Genomic DNA, 19,315 nt, shown 5'->3' on the forward strand with positions numbered 1-19,315 from the left:
GAGTCAGACAGCCTATTTTTCAGTCTTTCTAATTGAAGTATGGTTGATTTACAATGTGTTAATGTCTACTGTACAGCAAGGTGATTCCTTTATATATATATATTGTTGAGTCGCTATATATACGTGCTTTTTCATATTCTTTTCTGTTACGGTTTATCTTAAGATATTGAGTACAGTTCCCTGTGCTGTCCAGTAGCACCTTGTTATGTATCCATCTGGTATGTAGTAGTTTGCACGTACTAACCCCAGACTCCTAATCCTTCACTTCCCCAAACGTGGTCTGCGTTAGATCGACATATACCTTCTCTTAAGGTTCTGGGTGTATGTCTGGCGGTGCAGAGGAGAATCAGTGTTCTCGTCTTCCTCTGGGGAAAACCAGGCCCTTTCAGGCTTCTGCTCATGTGTGTCCCCCTTCTCCTCCCCCTGTAATAGTCGCAGGATTTCTGCCGTGATGTCCAGTGTCCTGGTGTGAATGAAGCCCAGTGGGGCTTCGTCCCGGAGTTTTTCCATGACCCCGTGACATCCATCCTTGCCTTCCCACCACTTTCCCAGCAGCATCGGCATTCAGGAAATGATCCTGCAGATGTCTGATCTTGCTGGGCTCCAGGAATCAGGCTGGTGGAATTTTTGGCTCAGCCCCGAAGGCCCCCATTCACTGTGACCCGTGGTCCGAAATCGTTTCCCCAGCACTGAGGACTTGGTGAGCGCTGGCTCCAAACGCACATACTTTCATTCCCTCAATTATTTGCAGCCTTGCTTGGACGTTGAAATCTCAAGGCCCCAAAGAGCTGACTCAGTGTCCCGTCCCGCCCACGGCCCTCTCCTCCTGTTTCCTCTTTGGCTGGCGGTTCCAGGCTCTATGGTGCCCGTGGGGCTTTAAATTGGGCAAGGGAGACCAGGGACTCCGTCCTGCCCAGCAACCATTTTACTTTCTTTTAAAGCTCTCAGGCTATGAAGATAAAGTCCTCCCTCATCGTAAGTTTATGTGATTCTGCTGGTTAGTTCGCCATCCATTCACCAACTTTCAAAGTCTGTGCCAAACGCTGAATGAATGAGAAATACCTCTGCCTGTGAAGTGCTTAACTTCCGAGAGATGAACGCCCACTGCGGGACCTCTCAGTCAGCACCCTTTGCTGGCTGTGTTCGGCTTTCCGATGGGTGAACAAGCGCGTGTAGATGTTTCTGCCCCTCACGGTCGGTCCCCGGCTGAGAGAGGGCCCAGGGCTCGGGCAGGACTTTTCCTTGGCCATCAGTCCATGGTGACCATCCATGAACGTATCATTTTAAAACTGAGGAAATGATTCAAAGTCCGGCTCAAAGACAGTGATCCCATGTTAGCTGTTGAAACAAGCGTAATGGGGCCTCTGAGTGTCAGATGATTAAAGGCGGCTTATTCTGATATATTTCCTGTTAATTTCAGCTTTTTTTGTTATTGATGATGATGTTTTCTATGTTATCCTTAGAACCGCCACACTTTTTCAGCCTCGCCATCCTGGGGGCTTTATTAGTATTTGGAGGTTTGACTGAGATTTGAAGGGGATAATGTATTCTAGTGTTGGATTTCAGTCATGAACTTTGTAGGTATTTTAAGAGGAAGGGCAATAATTGGATATTATTTTTAAAAAACTCTTCTATTCCCACGTTTTATGGATTTTTAAAAAATCTCCTTCTGTCGTTCTCTCCTTCTTTAGATAATGTATGATACAAAACTTGTAAGTTATTCCATGCATGAAACTCTATTTCATGCCTAATTTAGAATGGCTAATTTTGATACCAAGATCATTCTCCATGGCTATATTCTTTCTTCTTTATAGCATGCTATTTTCTCTTCTCAGATTCTGAATTTCCTCATTTGAAGATAGAATGATAGTCACTTCCATGATTGGTGTACAAGGTTGTTTTAAATTAGTGTGGTAGACTGCCCTGATGTTGAGGAGTAAAGCTGTAACAGGCCGTTGTCTCAAATCGTTTTGCGTAGGATGGTACACGCTTCTCACTCTGCGTTCTCGCTGCCGTGGTAACCGTGACAGTGGGGCTCACAGGGGCCCCCAGGGCCTCTCGGGCCCTGCCTGCAGCACACCGCGGGAAGGAGATGGCTGAGGGGCCCTGCCTCTTGCTGATTTCCACCGTGCACACTCGGCCTTGAGCCCCAGAGCACGACGGCTCACCGCTGCTGAGTCTGGCTTCGAAAGGACTGGCAGGAAGAACCTTCGCCTCGCCTGCCCAGCTCTCTGCTTTCCCCGTGACCCTCGTGGAGACTTGCTGAAAGCTTGGAGGGAGAGTCGGGCCGGCCTGCAGCGTGTGGGGTGTCCCGGCTGATTGTGTAGCCGTTCGAATTCTTATCCTGCCTGTTTGCTCTGCTCTGGTGCCCAGGATAACCTGCGGGATACTAGATTATTCGTGTCTGAACAAAAGACTAGGAAACTTAAAAAAAAAAAAATATGTGCGAGATGGCGAGAGCGATGTCCGCGGAGGAGTCACTTCCTCTTTGGCTACTTAACTCCAAAACTCCTGGGATCTGGGGCTTGCTCAAGTGTTCCGGTGACATTTGGGAAAGAATGCGTTCTGCGGCGAAGGCCAGGACTTGGGAATTCAGATTTCTGAATTCTGTTCCCAGCAGCACACAGGGGTCAGCCAGTGACATGTGACACGTCAGTAAAACATCGGGTCCTAATTTCCTTATCTGTGAAATGGACATAAAAGGGGCGAACTTGCTGTGGGCGAGCTATTTAATATTTGCTGGGAACCAGCTTGCTCTAGTGACCTAGAAAAAACAGGGACCGAGGTAGAGGCTGACCTCATTTCTATTTTTGGTTTTGGTGCTGACTCAGTGAGAAACTTGTAGGAATCAGCTAATCTGGCGCTGGGCCTCCATGCCTTCCACGATGAAAACGAGAATTATAAAATCTTATCTGTGCTGGGCCTCCTGGTGATGCTGCCAGTGTTAACCAAGTACTAAAAATACGCCACCCCGCACGTTAGGAAGCTTTTCTGCCGACGTGCCTTTGACATCTCCTTCCCATCACATGCCAGGCTATTTGAGGACACTCCATTCAACGTTCCTTTACTTTTCAGCCAGCTGTTTGGAGTTCAGTTCTATTTGGGGCCGAATCTTCCCATATCTGAATCTAGGGAGGAGGCTGATCTGATGTCAGCGTGCCGTCCATCTCCAGCTCCAGGAATTTGGGCATTCGCGTCTGCTGTCGTTTTAGATGAAGAGTGAGTGCCTTTAAGGAGCTTTACCCTTGGACACGTCTCAGCCTGAGAATGTTTTCCTTTCCCAGGGAGGCCGAGCCGGCGCTGTGTCCAGGCCTCTGCAGGGCCGGGCGTGTTTGCATCTGCTTTTCCTGGTTGGTCCCCGGATGCAGCTGGTCTAGGCGGCTGCGCCAAACTGCAGAGCTTGGCTTTCTCTCCCCCGCTTAGTCCTGTTTGATGGGCTCCTCTGGAGTTAGAAATCACGGGCTTCTTCCCCATGGGTTCACACGCTGTTTCCACCCTCCTGCCAATGACACCCACAATCCGTGGAGGCCCAGTGGATGGAGACTTCTGTTCAGAACCACATTTCTACTTTTCAGAAAAATGCTGGGACTTCCCTGGTGGTCTAGTGGTTAAGAATCTGCCTGCCAGTGCAGGGGACGTGGGTTCGATCCCTGCTCCAGAACAGCCCGCGTGCCGTGGGGCAGCCAAGCTCACCGCCACTGCTGAAGCCCCGGCATCCTAGAGCCCGCGCTCTGCAGCAGGAGAAGCCGCCGCAGTCAGAGCCCCGAGCTCCACAGCTGGGGAGCAGCCCCGCTCGCCGCAGCTGGAGGGAGCCCGCGTGCGCAGCGGAGACTCCGTGCAGCCAGAAATCATCATAAACATGTTTTTTAAAATGCACAGGCGCATAATTCTCCTGCAAGTTCTGGGACTTGCAAGTTCTGAGCGGTTTGGAAAGAAGGATGACTGGGAGTTTCTGTTCTGTGTTCTTTCATTTATGCAACATTGGAAATCTTCAAGTAGCTCTTGGTAATGTGCTATTTGGGAAGGGTGACTGTTTGTTTACCCCCAGGTGGCTTCCCAGGTGGCGCTAGTAGTAAAGAACCCTTCTGCTCACGCAGGAGGCATAAGAGACGCGGGCTGCATCCCTGGGTGGGGAAGATCCCCTGGAGGAGGGCGTGGCAACCCGCTCCAGTATTCTTGCCTGGAGAATCCCATGGACAGAGGAGCCTGGTGGGCTACAGTCCAGGGGGTCCCCTTTGAACTAACATAACTATGGGGGAAGTAAGGAATCCTGTCTATAATCTCTGACGTGCCTTCTATTTTTAAAAACTGGCTAAAGATGCTTACTCAGTTTGATCATGAGGTTGCGTTGAAGTCCATATGCATGCTCATTCGCTGTCATGTCTGACTCTTTGCGACCCCATGGACTGTAGCCCACCAGGCTCCTCTGTCTGTGAGATTCTCCAGGCAAGAATACTGGAGTGGGTTGCCTTTCCCTTCTCCAGGGGATCTTCCTGACCCAGGGATCGAACGCATGTCTCCTGCATTGGGAAATAGATTCTTTACCACTCTGCCACCTGGGTATGAAAAAGTCCATATCCTGTGAAGAAAATAGGTTTTCTTGGATTCTTGTCCCCATTTGGGGCTATTTCCCATGGACAGTCTAAGTGTGGCTGTTTTCTGCAAATATCCTTAATGAGGCCACTGCGTTGTTGATGCCTGTACAGGAAACCACATTCCCAGGATCGAACGGTAGAACCTCATCTCTCCACATTCTTGTCCCGCTTGTATTTCTTCCTGTTAGTTCCGTCCAGCCTGAATTACCTTCTTCCATCTCTTCATGCATTAATTTTGTTTTCATCTTTCAAGGGCTACATCAAGGCCCAACATCCCAGTCTTTCTGAATCACAGCCACATGTGTGCACCAAACAGTATTCATTATTAAAAAAAATAGGTTGCCTTTTTTTTCCACGTGGGCAGAGACTGTAATTCAACCTTGATTCTACCTTTGCACAAAGGCAGTTTTTTAGAGAGGCTCAGGGAGGCCCGTCATCATACTGTTGATGGCACAGAGAAGTCTCAGCATCTGATGCTGAAACTCCGACCACGAGCTTTTCCTCCACAGCTGTGAAGGGAAACCTTGATGGAGTTTGCCCTCAGAATCTCAGTGCCGTGTCTGTCAACACAGCATCACTCATCAAAGGAGGTTATAAACAATTTAGTGAAAAAACAAAAGCCCAACTCTCCGTTCTTTTATTTGCCCAACAAGTTACTTAGCATTTGGAGTGTAGTATATAGAAAGCGTTGGGCCAGGGTCATCTGTGGCCATTCCTGCCCTCAAGGGCGCTTAAAGACAGCAGAGACGTGTCCGACTTGGGTCGCAGCCGGCAGCATCTTTTCTCAGACGCTCTGGCAGGCGGGATGCGGGGTGATGCTGACCGAGGCCCATTTCTGCTCTTTCCTCTGCTCCCTCCGATCCACCCTCCATCTCACTGGCTCCCTCCTCCTCCGCAGGGAGAAAGAGGCCTCCCGGGGTTACAAGGGGTCATCGGGTTTCCCGGAATGCAAGGACCCGAGGGGCCGCAGGGACCACCAGGACAAAAGGTGAGCTTGGCTGTCACGGGCGCGGGGGCTGGGGGGTGGGCCTGAGATCGTCCGGGTCATCGTGTTGTGTCTGTTCCTTCCAGGGTGACACCGGCGAGCCCGGACTGCCAGGCACTAAAGGGACGAGAGTGAGTAGAGGGGCCGCTGGGTCGGTCACGCCTGTGGGCGGGCTCTGATACAGCGATGCTTCCAGGGGGAGGGCTCGGGAAGCCTCACTCCGCCTGCCTCCAGACCACTCGGGGGCGTCTCTCCTGTCCCCCCTGCTCTCGGCCCCTCCGTCCGCCTCTGTCCTCGGCGCGGACAGCGGTTGCCCTGGGAGCCGGGCCCCAGGGTGACAGGTCCACATCCCCCTCCTCCAGGCCTGTCCCTCGACGGGCTCACTTCCTGTCCTTTCGACACCTGGCTTCTCCCGGTGCTCCTTCCTCAGGGGTTCCCGTGGGCGGATTTCACTGGGGGCGGGGATGACCCGTCTCCAGGTCTTCATCAAAGATGCCTTCGGTCAGCGTGAAAAGTGGGGACATGTTCAGATCCACGCTCCATCTTCCTTCTTCACGCTCTGCTGTCTTTGCTATGCCCGCTCCTGGGATGTGCGAGCAGGGAGCTCTTTGAAAAATCTTTGAAAAATAGGAAGATGCTGTAAAATGTAAACATTTTAATTGTGTTATTGTTACTTCATGGAAGGGGAAGTGTGTCCAGCCTTGCTGGATCCTCCTTGGGGCAGAAGATAGCGGATAATATTGTAACTGTCTGCAGTGAAGATCTGGAATTCAGCCAGGAAGAGCTCTGACTTTCTTCCCTGAGGGAACTCATTTATGCCTACCCACTTCTTCCCAACTGTCTGAGATTTTGCTGTAAATTCTCTCTCTCTCTATTTGCCTGTCTATCCACCCACCCATCTCTTTGTCTGTACAATCTATCTTTCATCTCCTAGAAATTACAAAGAATGAAATGAGGGCAGAGTTATCTTGTGGGTGTGCAGCCTTGATTTTAGGAGTAATTAATCACCAGGGTTTGATGACGAAGAGTTGCTACTGAAACCCCGGTCATCTCCAGCCCACCCGTGGGCTGGGTCCTTGGACAGCTGTCTGTCTGCTCAGGGTCGATGTTCCAAATGCCAGCAGTGAGGGTCTGACGTCCTTATCCAGGAGGGTGCAGTGGGAGAAAATGGGGTTCTCCCGCACCCAATGAAAACCTTTTCATTTCCATCCCTACAGGGACCCTTGGGAGTGCCTGGTTACCCTGGAAACCCAGGACTTCCTGTATGTATATAAAAGGCTTCTAGTTCCTTTATGAGATGTTTGATGTGTGTTACAGTAGCACTGATGATTTCCTAACTTGTCTACTGGTTCATTTTGTTAATTGCAGGGTATTCCTGGCCAGGATGGTCCTCCGGGTCCCCTAGGTATTCCAGGATGCAACGGGACAAAGGTAAAGTTAGAGCTGGGTCCTCCCCGTGGGGTGCACGTTTATCTAACTTTGCACGTGGAGCAGTTGGGCAGAGTTGTCCTGTGAACACAGGTTTAGTTGCCACGGTTGGGAAGTGACTTGTGTTACATCTTTCTTTGGTAAGGAAACAGTTTTCCCACGTTTAGTGTTCAGGGAAGACCTCATTAAGCCTTTCTATTTTGTAGACTTTTATTCTAAAGTTGCTTTCACCAGGAAATTTCTCACCTCTAGTCTATTACGAAAGCAAATAAGAAAATGCTAGTGTTAATTCTTGTCCCTGTTAAGTGTGTTCTCAAATATATTTCTTCCAACACGAGGCAGCACCGTGCAATGCAGCTCATAGCAATTTTTAGACAACGGCTTCCACCAGCACACGTAGCGTCCCTAAAGGGCAGGACAGGGAAACTGATGCGGTCTCTGGGATGACATCCTGTCGCCTTGGCGGCCCTCGAGAGTGACTTTCTCTGTCCCCAGGGTGAGAGAGGGCCTGTAGGACCTCCCGGTTTGCCTGGATTCGCCGGAAATCCCGTGAGTATTGGGTTGTTTGATAAGGGTGTGACCATTTTTCTCTTCTCATTCAATTGCCTTTCCTTCCCCCCGCCCATATCTTAATGTTCTTTTGAGGAAAACAAAACTAATGCCAACGTTTTCTTTTCTAGGGACCACCAGGATTACCGGGAATGAAGGTACGTTGTTTTATCTTACTGGGCTCATTCCAGGCGTCTGTGTAAAACAGATGCCACAAAAAATAAACTTACTTTAAATCACTTTGGTTGACCGGTTGCCTGTTAACCTGTTTGCCTAAACTCTGCTCCATTAAAAGAGTACTGAAGTCCTGCACACAGACTTAAATTTTAGAGTCTAAAGCTTCAACACCAGGTCCATTTCTTCATAGGAAATAAGTGGTGATGGGAAGCATAGTGTGAGGGGGAAATGTAACAGACGTGGGTCCCTGAAGCTCCTTGTCCAGAGCTCCGGGCGGTGCTGTGAGCAGGTCTCCACAGAGAAACACAGCCAGTGGGGTGTGCGAGGGGCTGCTTGTGCAATGTGTGTGCACCATATGTATACAGCACACGCATATGAGGATGGGTGGAGGGAGGGAGGGAGAATTAAAATACATGTATAATAATGTAAAATGTTTTATATATTGTGTAATACATAGTACAGTGTACATTGTCCTCTAATATTTACTTATTATTCTAATATTTAGATTACATATTAATCTAATTCTATGTATTTTGATATATAATTGCAATATGTTGAGATAAAGTAGGTTCCTTATTTTGGGGAGGTGCATGGCTGAGGGTCGCAAGTCCACAGTCGGAATGGGAGGGATGCAGGCTGGAGACCCAGGGAAGAGCGTGGGTCCGGTTTTGGAGGCAGTCTCCCTTCTTCCTGGGAGTCAGTCTTTCTTCCTCTTAAGGCCTCAACCCCTGGGGTGGGTGGCCCCCAGCCCCTCCTCCTCCAGTGTGGAAGGTCATCTGCTTTATTACTTTAGTCCTTCACACCTGCGGATGTAAATGTCTACCTCGGTCTGAAAAGGACCTCCCCGTCGACCTCAGCCTGCTGGTTGCCCGAGTCTCTGGGTGTTGGGGCCAGGCCGCGTTGACACTAAAATGCATTTCCCTGCTTTTCTGAACGTGGCCACGCTGGGTCTTGTCTGGAAAGATGACCCTTCTATTGCGAGAGCGGCTGGTGGGCACAGCCTTTCCACCAGCGCTGGGCCCCTGTCTAGACCCCCTCCTGCCCGGGGCCCGTTACGGGGAGCGCCCCACATCCTTCCGTTCAGCTGTCCACACGCTCTGTCCTCGTGCTGGTCATGGAGATGAGTGACCAGGGAGCCGGCCAGTCGGTTTATCCCAAGCATGGGCGGAGGCTGAACCCCAGACCTGGGCTGGTCCCACAGCGGCGGTGCATGCCCCCTCCTCCACGGGTGTTCAGTATCTTTCCATAAACATCAGTGTTTGTGACTCTCTTGTCTTCCATCCCCTAGGGAGATCCAGGTGAGATTCTGGGCTATATACCAGGGACCCTGCTGGTAGGCGAAAGAGGCTTTCCTGGACAGCCGGGAGCACCTGTGAGTACTGGCTGAATAATTCCAAGCACCAGCTGAGTCTCCGCCTGGGTTGCATCTTAATTCCTCTTTCTCGGTGATTTACAGGGTTCACCAGGTCTGCCAGGACTGCAAGGCCCCGTCGGCCCCCCGGGATTCACTGGGCCACCGGTAAGTCTGGGAGCGGGGAGTCTGTCTCTGAGGCTGTCATTCAGAGAACAGCCGTGTTGAAGTGTGAAGACTCATAGAATGGCATGAACGCTTTGGCCTGGCTGGGAGGGAGCTTGGGGGAGAGGGGACACCATGCACATGTATGGCTGGGTCCCTTTGCTGTCCACCGGAAACTCACGGTGTTGCTAATCGGCCGTGCTCCAAGATAAAATAAAAAGCGGGACAAGAAAGCTTTACACAGTGGTGAGCCCTTTCAATTCGGATTCAAGAATGAATTTCTGTTTTTTTTTGTAAAAATTTGTCTATTTTTTAAATTGAAGGATAATTGCTTTACAGAATGTTGTTGCTCTCTATTTAGTGGAGTGTGGTTGACTTACAATGATGTGCTGGTTTCAGCACATCACATGCAGCAAAGAGAATCAGTTGTACACGTATCCCCTCGTTTTTAGAGTCTTCCTACGCAGGTTGTTAGAGTGCTGAGTGGAGCTCAGTGCAGCGCAGTGGGCTCTTATTAGTTTCTCTTTGAGCTTCTGTCTTAAGGGGGTGTTATTTCTGTTTATGGTCCACGCGCCCCCAGAGCCGTGGGGAGAGGGTTATAAAGAGATGTCACATGTCGCAGGCCGAGACACCCCCCCGGGCGACACGTGAATTACTTGCGGGGCTGCGAGGATGCCGGTGCGTCCCGTGAGTGGGGGATGCAGAGACGGACGCTCAGGCTCTGCCCTGCACCTTGGCGCGTGGGAACACAGCCCCATCCGGGAGCCTGCTCTCCTGGGGGCTGTGGACGCAGCCCGGGCTGTGAGGAGGCTGCGCTCTGTTCGTAGTGGGGACTGGAAGCTGAGCTTCCAGGAGGCTCTGCTCTGCTCTCAGCCTCCTTCACTGCTGATTCTCGACAGGAGGGCAGCATCAGCTCCTCCTACTCACACCATCTGGGAGTGAGCGAGAGAGTTCATGTAACAGCACTTACTTGGGAGTGCCCCTTTCACTAGGAATGGGTGATGTGAGAACGCCATCCCCACTTGAGCCTGCCTGAGAGTCCTGGAGAGATGCTTCAGGCTTATCTTTTAAATTTGCTCCTTCTTTAGGGGTCAGATGTGGCAATTCTATCCATTCCTGCAGATGTAATCTCTTTTATGTTCTTGTAAATAAATGGACTTGATTCGGGAGGAAAGAATGACTAGCTTTTCCTTTTTCATGATTATGAAAAGCATTCTGAAGTTCTTTTGCAAACACGGGAAGGTTTGGAACTTCATACAGTCTACCCGCTTGAAGAATTCACTTAGCTTTTGAAGGTCAACCATAGTTTCCAAAGGGGACCAACATGGTTTCCACATTGGACTCACTAAGTTTTGTTGGGGATTTGGTGGTGGGTCCACCCACGGTCTGATTGCCCAGTGCATGCTCAGATCTGTGGGTTCCACAGGGAACCCTTGGGATTTTGAGAGGTTTGCATCCCTGTTAGTAATTATCTTGGACTAATTTCTGGTTGCTCCCAAAGGGTAACAGTTCTGTAGTACAGGAAGGACATGTAACAGCTAAAAGCTGTCACGTTAACCACGGCATCTGAAGATAGCTTTGGTACAAAAAAGCACGCCAGGGTTGTGAGCCACATTTAATTAAAATGCTCTGTCTTCCAGGGTCCTCCAGGCCCGCCTGGCCCTCCAGGTGAAAAGGTAAAGATTGTTTTCCATTTGTCTTTCTTTGGTGTTAGTGTGAGGCTGTCGTGACATTGCTGTAACTCATTCTCTACGTCTCTGTAAAGTGTTTTGGGGAATTATAAGTTTTATATCTATCTCTACATTTAACATGTCTGTTCACCTATCCATCAGTCCATCAATCTATCTAACTTCTCTGTCAATGAATCCACTCATCTATTGATCTGTCAATTATTGATCTATTGATCTTTCCTCCTATCCATCTGTTAGTCATGGAATCATTGATCTTTTCCTTAGTTTTCTAAAGCTAGAATTTAAAAATCTTCAATTTTTAAAAATGGTTTCTATGGGGTTCTTTTTCAGTAATACTTTAGAAAAGCTTTTAATAGACATTGAATACAACATGATCACAGCTTTCTTGAACATATCAATATTATGTCTTTATGGGACAAAGCTATTGCTTTAAATGTACCATCTTGTTGCATTTCATGTCATATTTGTTAGATGGTTTTAAACAAAGTAAACAATGCTAATAACGGAAGCCTGTCTTTTCATCAACAGGGGCAAATGGGCTTGAGCTTTCAAGGGCCGAAAGGTGAAAAGGTGAGTGCTCTTTGCTTTGGGGCGTTATCATGGCCAAAATCACAGGTCTAAGCAGGATAAGGTTTCTGCCTCTGGGACCCTTAATGACCGCGGTCACCCTGCTCTGAACGTTCTTGTGTATGTTAGTGTTTTCCTGGAGATCGCGGCTAGAATGCGCTGAGATGACTTCGTGTGGGGTCTGACCCTCAGGTACAGCTTTAGCGAGGCCACTAATCCTCCTCTCTGTTGACAGCGGTCGATCACAGTGTCCTCAGGTTGATCACAAAGCCCGAGCTGGGCTTCACCCTCAAAGTGTCAAGTGTAGGACGTGGCTGTTAGTGGCACAACCATATTGAACGCTTAAGGATGAGGCCACTGTCCCCGATTGGGAGGGGAAGAGCCTGGGAGGCCGGGAGGCACAGCCTGGAACGGGCAGCCTCATCCTGGCGAGAGAGAGGCCGGCCCTGGGCCCCTGATGCCCTGGGGGTGCCTCCGCCACTTTGCCTGGACCCGGCTGGTGAAACGCGCTCCGAGCGCGGGGGGCTGGGACTGTGGCAGCGCGTGGTTCCCAAGCCAGTGCCGACGACGGCCTAGTGGAGTGGGCGACCGTGGGCCTCCTCTTCTCACCCCAGGTTTCCACCCCGCCTTTTCGTAAACCTCAGAGGGAAGGGATTCTGCGGCGGACGCGGTGGAGGTCTTTGGGCCTCGGTCGCTGCGTGGTGTTGAGGTTTCAGTACTTCCCACTTCCAGCAGCGGGGCCTCCAGGAAGGAATCCCTGACGCTTCTCTCCGTGTTGGTTTACACGAAGAGAGCTTTCCCTCTAGGCACCGCGAGGCAGCCGGGGTCCTTTCCTCCACGCCATCAAGTGTGGCAGGCCAGCTTACGTGTGCCCGCGTGTATTACACATGCTGTTTGTCGTGATGCAAGGTCTGTGCACATGTGCACACATCCCTGTGTCCTCCAGGCGTTCAAGTTCCCTTGTTACGGGGTGGCGGCCGCCCTGACCATGGGGCGGGACAGGCTTCTGGCTTTCTATCCTTGGTGGGTCGTGTTCCCTTGGAAACTTAATTTTCTGCTGAGGCGAGGACAGGCTGCAACACAACACAGTCACATTTTTAAACGTTTCCATTCTTGGTGTTTCCCCCTTCGGCCTTTCTCCTGCTGGTATACTTATTTTTATGCCCAATTAACCCCAATTTTTGCCTCATCAGGGTGATCAAGGGGTGAGCGGGCCCCCAGGATTACCAGGACAGGCTCAAGTCATCACGAAAGGAGACACGGCCATGCGGGGCGAGAAGGTAGGGGCGGACTGTGTCCAGTGAGCGCTGCCTTCCTAATCCTGAACGGTTTCGAAGGCATAAAGACAGGCTGGGTCAGAGTTCGGTTTCTCCGGTTCTGTTCACCCTGACCTGGAAGACAGGGGTGTGGACTCCCCATCATATGAGAAGTGAGCCTCTTGAGAGCAGGGACAGCTGCTCCGGGTTGCAGCCAGACCGGCTTGAGGCCGACCTCCCATGTGAGGGTCACGTGGCGGGGGCGGCCGGGGCTGCAGGGGGAGCCAGCTGAGGGCGGGGGAGGTTCGGGTCCAGGCCCGTGGACCAGGCGTGCTCACTATGCCATCCTTACGTCCATCACCCAGTCAGTGGCAGAAGTGAATGCTCCAGACCAGTGTGAATTTCTTGGTTACTGGAACAGGAAAAGCTGTGTTTTCCCTTGTACCTGTTCGTGTAACCACTACACAGTACTCATCTTTTCTTTTATAACTTATTTTAGGGTCAAAAAGGTGAACCTGGATTTCAGGTAAGCACTAAAGTCTTGTTTATCATTATTATTTTGTGTGAAAGACCATCATGTATTGGATTTAGGTTACAAGCTTATTTCACCTTCCTTGTGACATTTACTTAATTTAGTAGTTTATTTAAATGTACGAACGAATCTCACCCTTTCTGTTTTTTTTTTTTTTTTTCTGTTAAGGGGATGCCAGGCATTGGAGAGAAAGGAGAACCTGGAAAACCAGGGCCTCGCGTAAGTGCTTCTGAAGTCCTCGCCTTCCTAGTGTGAAATCTTTTCTCCCCCATTCCCAGGATCACAGGGTCACAGGAGCATAGACTCCAAGGGCTCTGCAGGGGGCTTTCTGAAGCCCTGGGAGCAGGAGTAGGAGGGAGTCAGCATTAGAGGAGGGTCTCCCTGGTGATGCGGGTGGAGAAGCCACCGGCCATGCAGGAGACACGGCTTCCATCCCTGGGTCAGGAGATCCCCTGGAGGAGACAGTGGCGACCCGCTCCAGTATTCCTGCCTGGAGAATCCCATGGACGGAGCTGAGGCTTATTCAGAGGACCGCCCCCTCTCCCGCCAAGATAGCACATCCGCTCCATCACCCCCATCTCGATTGGCCCCTCACCAAAAGCCACCTGTCCACCTGCTCAGAGCATCCGGGAGTCCAGTGCTCAGACGCTTCCCACGCCCCGAGTCCAGTGACAGGAGACCCACCTCCTCCTACAGCTGAGAGAGTTCAGTTTCTTCCCTGAAACGACGCATGGAAACCTCTGTGAACGTGAAGCAGCGGTGTTATCAGCTGCCAAACACCCGCTCGCCAGTCGGAAAACTTCCCTGGTGTCAGCTCTGCCGCTGGGCGTCATGATGTCGTAGGAGACTTGGAGAGGATCAACCTCCAGTTGTTAAACATTGCTCAGTCTTCTACTGTCATAGCCCTTTCGGCTCATGGTGATTTAATGAATCTGCCCTGACTTATTACTGTAGCATGGCCAGCTCACCCCGAGGACCCATACGGTGTAATAACGTGTGTTTGATTCAGACCCGTGGTGTTAGAGAGTAGCTGTTACTAGTATGTGTGCACTACTAATATTTAAATTTTTATTGTACAGGGAAAACCAGGAAAAGATGGTGAAAAAGGAGAAAAAGGGAGCCCAGTGAGTATTTCTCCGTGATTTTTAAAAAGCAAGCTGCTGCTCTTACTTGCTTATAACTGTTGTTGCTTTCTGTCCCATTTTAGGGGTTTCCGGGCGATTCGGGGTACCCAGGACAGCCAGGCCGAGAGGGTTTGAAGGTGAATGGCGACCCTACTTTCTTTTTGTTTTTTGCCTTTATTTTGCTCAACCTAAAAGTTTTTCCTAGAATAAAGGGCCATGCACTCAAAGAATAGAAATTATGTATGTTCCATGTGAGGAAAAGCACAACTCAGTGGTTCTATTTGTGTGCATATGTTTTTAAAGAAAAAAATATAAAATGTTCCACTCATTCAAGTTTTTAGTGTGGTTTTTTTTTGGAGTAGATTAATTTTCCCCAATTATGAAACAAAGAAAAATGCAGGAAGATATAGAAAAGAAAACTTGTGTAATTTTTCTATGATTCACTCAGAAATGGTCAGAATTCATAATTGTCCCATGTATGCACATATACATGAGCTTTTAAAAAATGGGACTGCATGATTTAGCTGACTTTTCCCCTTGATGACATAGTGAGGATATATTCCAGCATTGTAAATGTGGTTATACATCAACACTTGGGATGCTCATGCCTTTTTCTGCATGATATTTGGATCTTTTCCATATTTTTCTGATTTTAAGTATCTTTATCCACTCGTCTGATCATTTCCCACCATAAATTCCTAAAATGTATAATTTTGGAGTTAATGTTTAGACCCATTTCTGGGGAAGCTTTTGCCACATGTGATAAAATTGCCCTCAGAAGAAAGAACACTTCATCAGCCGGGGACCCTTCCATCTGACATCTGTTTGTTATTGGACTTAAATACTTACCAGTCTGATACTCGGAGAAAACTGTGGTTTTATTTATTTATTTATTTATTTTTGTGTGGGTTTATTTTTCTGTTTGAATCATGAGACTAGGTAATGTAGATCTCCACTAAAATAAGAAATGGATTGGAAATATTCATCTCTAACAGTAGGGAGAGAACCTCAGGGTTTGCTTAGCAAAGCCCGTGAGAAAGGGAGAAGTCTTTCTCTAAGGCTGTAACTTTACGAGAAAGGCAATTCTTGTAGGCTATAAAAGGTAAATTTGTTTAGAATATATTAGCTAAGAGTTTTTTAAAGTCCCATAGATATATCTAAAATCTCTTATTGATTTCAAATAAGAAAAATCAAAGCATGCTAATTCTGGTTTAACATAAGTTTAAAGCCTTAGCTTAGAAGGAAAAAAAATGAAAAAAAAAAAAGTAAGTGAAAAATATGCTTTCATGAAATACTGTGCATATCTTAGGACTGTTAAAAGTATTATTGTAATTCTTACATAAGAACATTAGATATAAAAGGATTTCGTTCTTGAGTTTTTCATCTAATATATGTTAAATTAAGCCTCAGAGTGATAAGAATTTATCCACCCGATGTTTTCAAGTCATGCTGGATCTTAAAGGGAAAGGAAAAACACAAGTATCCTTTTATTATGACTTCCAATGCAGGTTTAGACAGTCTTATACCTAAAATCCTCAACTAAAATGATTTCTTTAAGAAAATACACTTAGCCACCCTAAGCTTTCATATCATTTTATTTCACTTATTTTTTATTTTTTTAAAAACTACTGTGTAGGACTTCTGTAGTGGTCCAGTGGGTTAGACTAAATTTCCAGGCAACCATTATAATTAAAAAAAAATACAAGTGAAGCTGTTTTTCTCTTTCAGGGACAGAAAGGTGAAGCAGGTCCTCCCGGGCTGCCTGGAACTGTGAGTACCAGCGGCGTTTGCTATCTGTGAAGTGGTTTGAAAAGAGGGAGAGAGAGACAGGCTGACCTGTCACCTCGGCCACACGCTCCACGGCCTTCCTAGAGGGATGCTGACGTAGGGGGTGCATGTAATTTGAACTGATAATTTGTGTTTTGTATCATGTGGTGTTTGGTATTTACTCATTATCATCCTTGGACACTTTCTGCCTATCTGTGATGACTAAAATGAAAAGAATTGCACACGGATAACATTATTAGCAACACATTTGGAAACTTAAATGAAAAGGTCTGGTAAGGAAAAAGATAATCAGAGAAACAGATCATCAATTGCTCCAGAGGAACTGTATCTGAAGGGTAGTAGGTACCCTGTCCTCGAATTTTGGCAACTCAGAATTGGGGTGAACTGGTTCCTCCTATTTATTGATGCTCACAGAGCCTTTTTCCTGTCTCATATTCCAAGGGCCTTAAAAAAGTCCCCACTTCTGACCTCTTCCAATTAAAAAAAAAAATTGAGTGTTCCTGTTACATAATTCCTGAGGAAATTTTAGGCAACTTTTCTGATAATACTCTTCTAAGAAGTCTGTTCTTCTTGCAGCTTGTGTGAGCGTTGAGATATTCTTTACCTAAACCTCAGAATTCATATATTTCTAACTTGACTGCAGTGGTAAAGCCTCTGCCAAGCAGATTATTATGAAAGGAAGCAGAACTGCCTGGCAGAGTTCACTGCAGGGAGAGCAGTGGTCCTGTTTTCCGTACCACCCCCGCCTCCTCTTCTCCCAGGGCTGCTTCTCTGCTTTCACATGTCTTGAAATAATAAACTGTGTGTTTCTTTGTGTGTGCTATAACATACACCCCCAGCCCCTGCCGAGCCGTGTGACGATCTTTTCCTCTGTAATTCAGGTTATCGGCACGGGACCCTTGGGAGAGAAAGGAGAGCCCGGGTACCCAGGGGGTCCAGGGGCGAAAGGGGAGACAGGTCCCAAAGGTGAGGTCCTTTCCTCCTCCTTTCCTCCTTCCTCCCTCCCCCTCCTCCCTCCCTGCTCCCGGGACCTTGGGTACCCACAGCACAGAGATTCACATCTCAAACCTCGAGTGAACCAGGCTCAGTTCGTCCATCTCTCTGCCTCCTTGTAGGTTTCCCAGGAATACCCGGCCAGCCAGGCCCTCCAGGTGAGCATCTTTAACTGATTTTTTTTGAGTATTTGTATGCTTTCTATGCTGTTTCCATTGTGAACACTGTTTATCCTCTGCGGTGGTTAGATCCTTGCATAAAATGGTTAGCAATTTTCTTGCACATTTTTCTAGCTCTGAAAACAAGATGTGCTCCTGCGTCAGTGTTTGCTTTGTAAATTGCATGTTAGCAGGTACTTTGACACATGTTATTTCCTCTCTCCCTGGCTCTGACTTAACAGCCTGCCTTTGCACTGCTCCCCGAGGTATGGTCGCCTTTCTGAAGACCACCCCGCCCCCGCCCCCACCCCACCACCAGGCATCCTCGCTTGCCCTTGCCATCTGTCTGGAATGCCTCAGCTTGAGACCGGACTCAAAGCTGAAACCTCTTCTAACTAATCTAATCAGCCTTAATCTCGCTTCTTGGGAGATTGCTGCGTCACGGAGCTTATGCTAAGTCTGTGACTGTTCCGTGCTAGTTTTGCATTTCTAACGGCCGAGTCACGGGAGGCTGGGGGCTGCACTTCCTGGAGTGCAGAGGCCTGTCTGTGTGGACTGCATGCATCTCAGAGAGCGGAGGTGATGGGTGCTCGGCCGGGAGCCCGCGCGCCCCGGAACTGACCCCACACGGAGCGCTGGCACTGTTACTGAGGTTTCGGTTGTTTGTTCTTTATTTTTAATTCTTACTGTTCTTTGTTATTTTATTTTTCCCTTCCTGACAGTCCTTAAGTTGAAAGTTCTCCCAGAGCCCCTTCCTTTGTTTTTACGGGAACAGACACCCCCACCCCCCAACCATTCGCACTGTTGAAGAAGGCTGGCTTCAGTGCCCTGCATACCTTTTTGCTGCTCAGCTGTGGGCATCTACCCTTAGATCATCCTTGTCCATCTTTCCCACCCCGTCTTCTTGGTCAGAAAGCTTACTAGACCTCCCGGGTGCTCTAGCAAACAGGTCACTTCCTGTCTCTCTTGCCAAATCTACTTTCTCAGGCCTCTTATCTGACCCCATTAGCATCTTAAGCTGTGATTTTTAGAAACCATCTTTTAAGCTGCTCTGGCCTTGTCTGTTTTCAGGCGGCCCCGCCTGCCCTCTGCTGACTGTGGAGGCCCCGGCCTCCCTGCCTCCTGCGGCTCACTGGGGCTCAGGTTCACGGCTGGGGTCCGGGTCCAGCCGTCCTTCCTCAGAGCTCTTGCCCAGGCCAGCTCTTCAGGGTCACCTCCCCTGGCCCCTCTTGGAGGCTGGCTGTTCACTCTCTGGAGCCGCAGTCGCTTCCCCACGGCCGCCTGGACCGCTGGGTCCCGAGCGCTTCGTTTAGACCCCCCTGGGCTGTCACAGGCCCCTGCGATCTTGTCCCCACAAAACTCAGGGTGGCCTAGCTTGCCTGCCCGCACTCGCTCGGCCCGCCGCCTCGGCATCGCGCTCTTGCCCAGGGCCGCCTCCTCGTCCTGACTCCTTCTCAGCTGGTTCCGGCCCAGTTCCCACCACGTCTGCTCTGCTGAGCGGCGTTTCTGTGCCTTTCCTCTCTGAGCAGACGGGGAGCGTCCTCTGTCTGACCTGCTGGGGATGCGCGGCTGTGAGAGCCTGCACTGTGAGCCCCTGCGCCTTGCAGGGCCTTCGCAGGGAGCCCTGGCCCAGCCGCATGTACGTGCGACAAGCTGGTGCTGCTTCTCTGTTAGAGCAGCCCGCGCCCAGCGGTGGTCTGCTGCTCGTTCTCCCGACGGCGAAGGGAGCCAGTGATGCTCTCCTGAGACTTGCTGTCGTCTTGTGACCGTGAGGGTCTCCTCTGCTTCCAGGCTTCCCAACTCCGGGGCTGATCGGTGCCCCCGGCTTCCCCGGCGACAGAGGAGAGAAGGGTGAACCGGGCTTGCCGGGCGTGTCGCTGCCGGGACCCAGTGGAAGGGACGGGCTTCCCGGCCCCCCCGGCCCCCCCGGGCCCCCCGGGCAGCCGGGCCACACAA

General features: G+C 49.6%; 1 protein-coding gene across 1 annotated transcript in view; it reads left to right on the top strand.

The window, feature by feature from the left end:
• Positions 1–19,315, top strand: part of COL4A1 (collagen type IV alpha 1 chain) — a 133,387-nt gene that overhangs the window by 74,907 nt on the left and 39,165 nt on the right. The window contains exons 3-21 of the mRNA XM_043478325.1: positions 5,494–5,583; positions 5,667–5,711; positions 6,798–6,842; positions 6,949–7,011; positions 7,504–7,557; positions 7,689–7,715; positions 9,023–9,106; positions 9,191–9,253; positions 10,891–10,926; positions 11,470–11,511; positions 12,702–12,788; positions 13,264–13,290; positions 13,465–13,515; positions 14,376–14,420; positions 14,504–14,557; positions 16,149–16,190; positions 17,090–17,174; positions 17,324–17,359; positions 19,151–19,315. Of these exons, the coding sequence (XP_043334260.1) occupies positions 5,494–5,583; positions 5,667–5,711; positions 6,798–6,842; positions 6,949–7,011; positions 7,504–7,557; positions 7,689–7,715; positions 9,023–9,106; positions 9,191–9,253; positions 10,891–10,926; positions 11,470–11,511; positions 12,702–12,788; positions 13,264–13,290; positions 13,465–13,515; positions 14,376–14,420; positions 14,504–14,557; positions 16,149–16,190; positions 17,090–17,174; positions 17,324–17,359; positions 19,151–19,315 (1,141 nt within the window). The remainder of the gene's footprint in view (positions 1–5,493; positions 5,584–5,666; positions 5,712–6,797; positions 6,843–6,948; positions 7,012–7,503; positions 7,558–7,688; positions 7,716–9,022; positions 9,107–9,190; positions 9,254–10,890; positions 10,927–11,469; positions 11,512–12,701; positions 12,789–13,263; positions 13,291–13,464; positions 13,516–14,375; positions 14,421–14,503; positions 14,558–16,148; positions 16,191–17,089; positions 17,175–17,323; positions 17,360–19,150) is intronic.

The sequence above is a fragment of the Cervus canadensis genome, chromosome 9 (assembly GCF_019320065.1).
Source record: "Cervus canadensis isolate Bull #8, Minnesota chromosome 9, ASM1932006v1, whole genome shotgun sequence".
Classification (NCBI taxonomy): domain Eukaryota; kingdom Metazoa; phylum Chordata; class Mammalia; order Artiodactyla; family Cervidae; genus Cervus; species Cervus canadensis.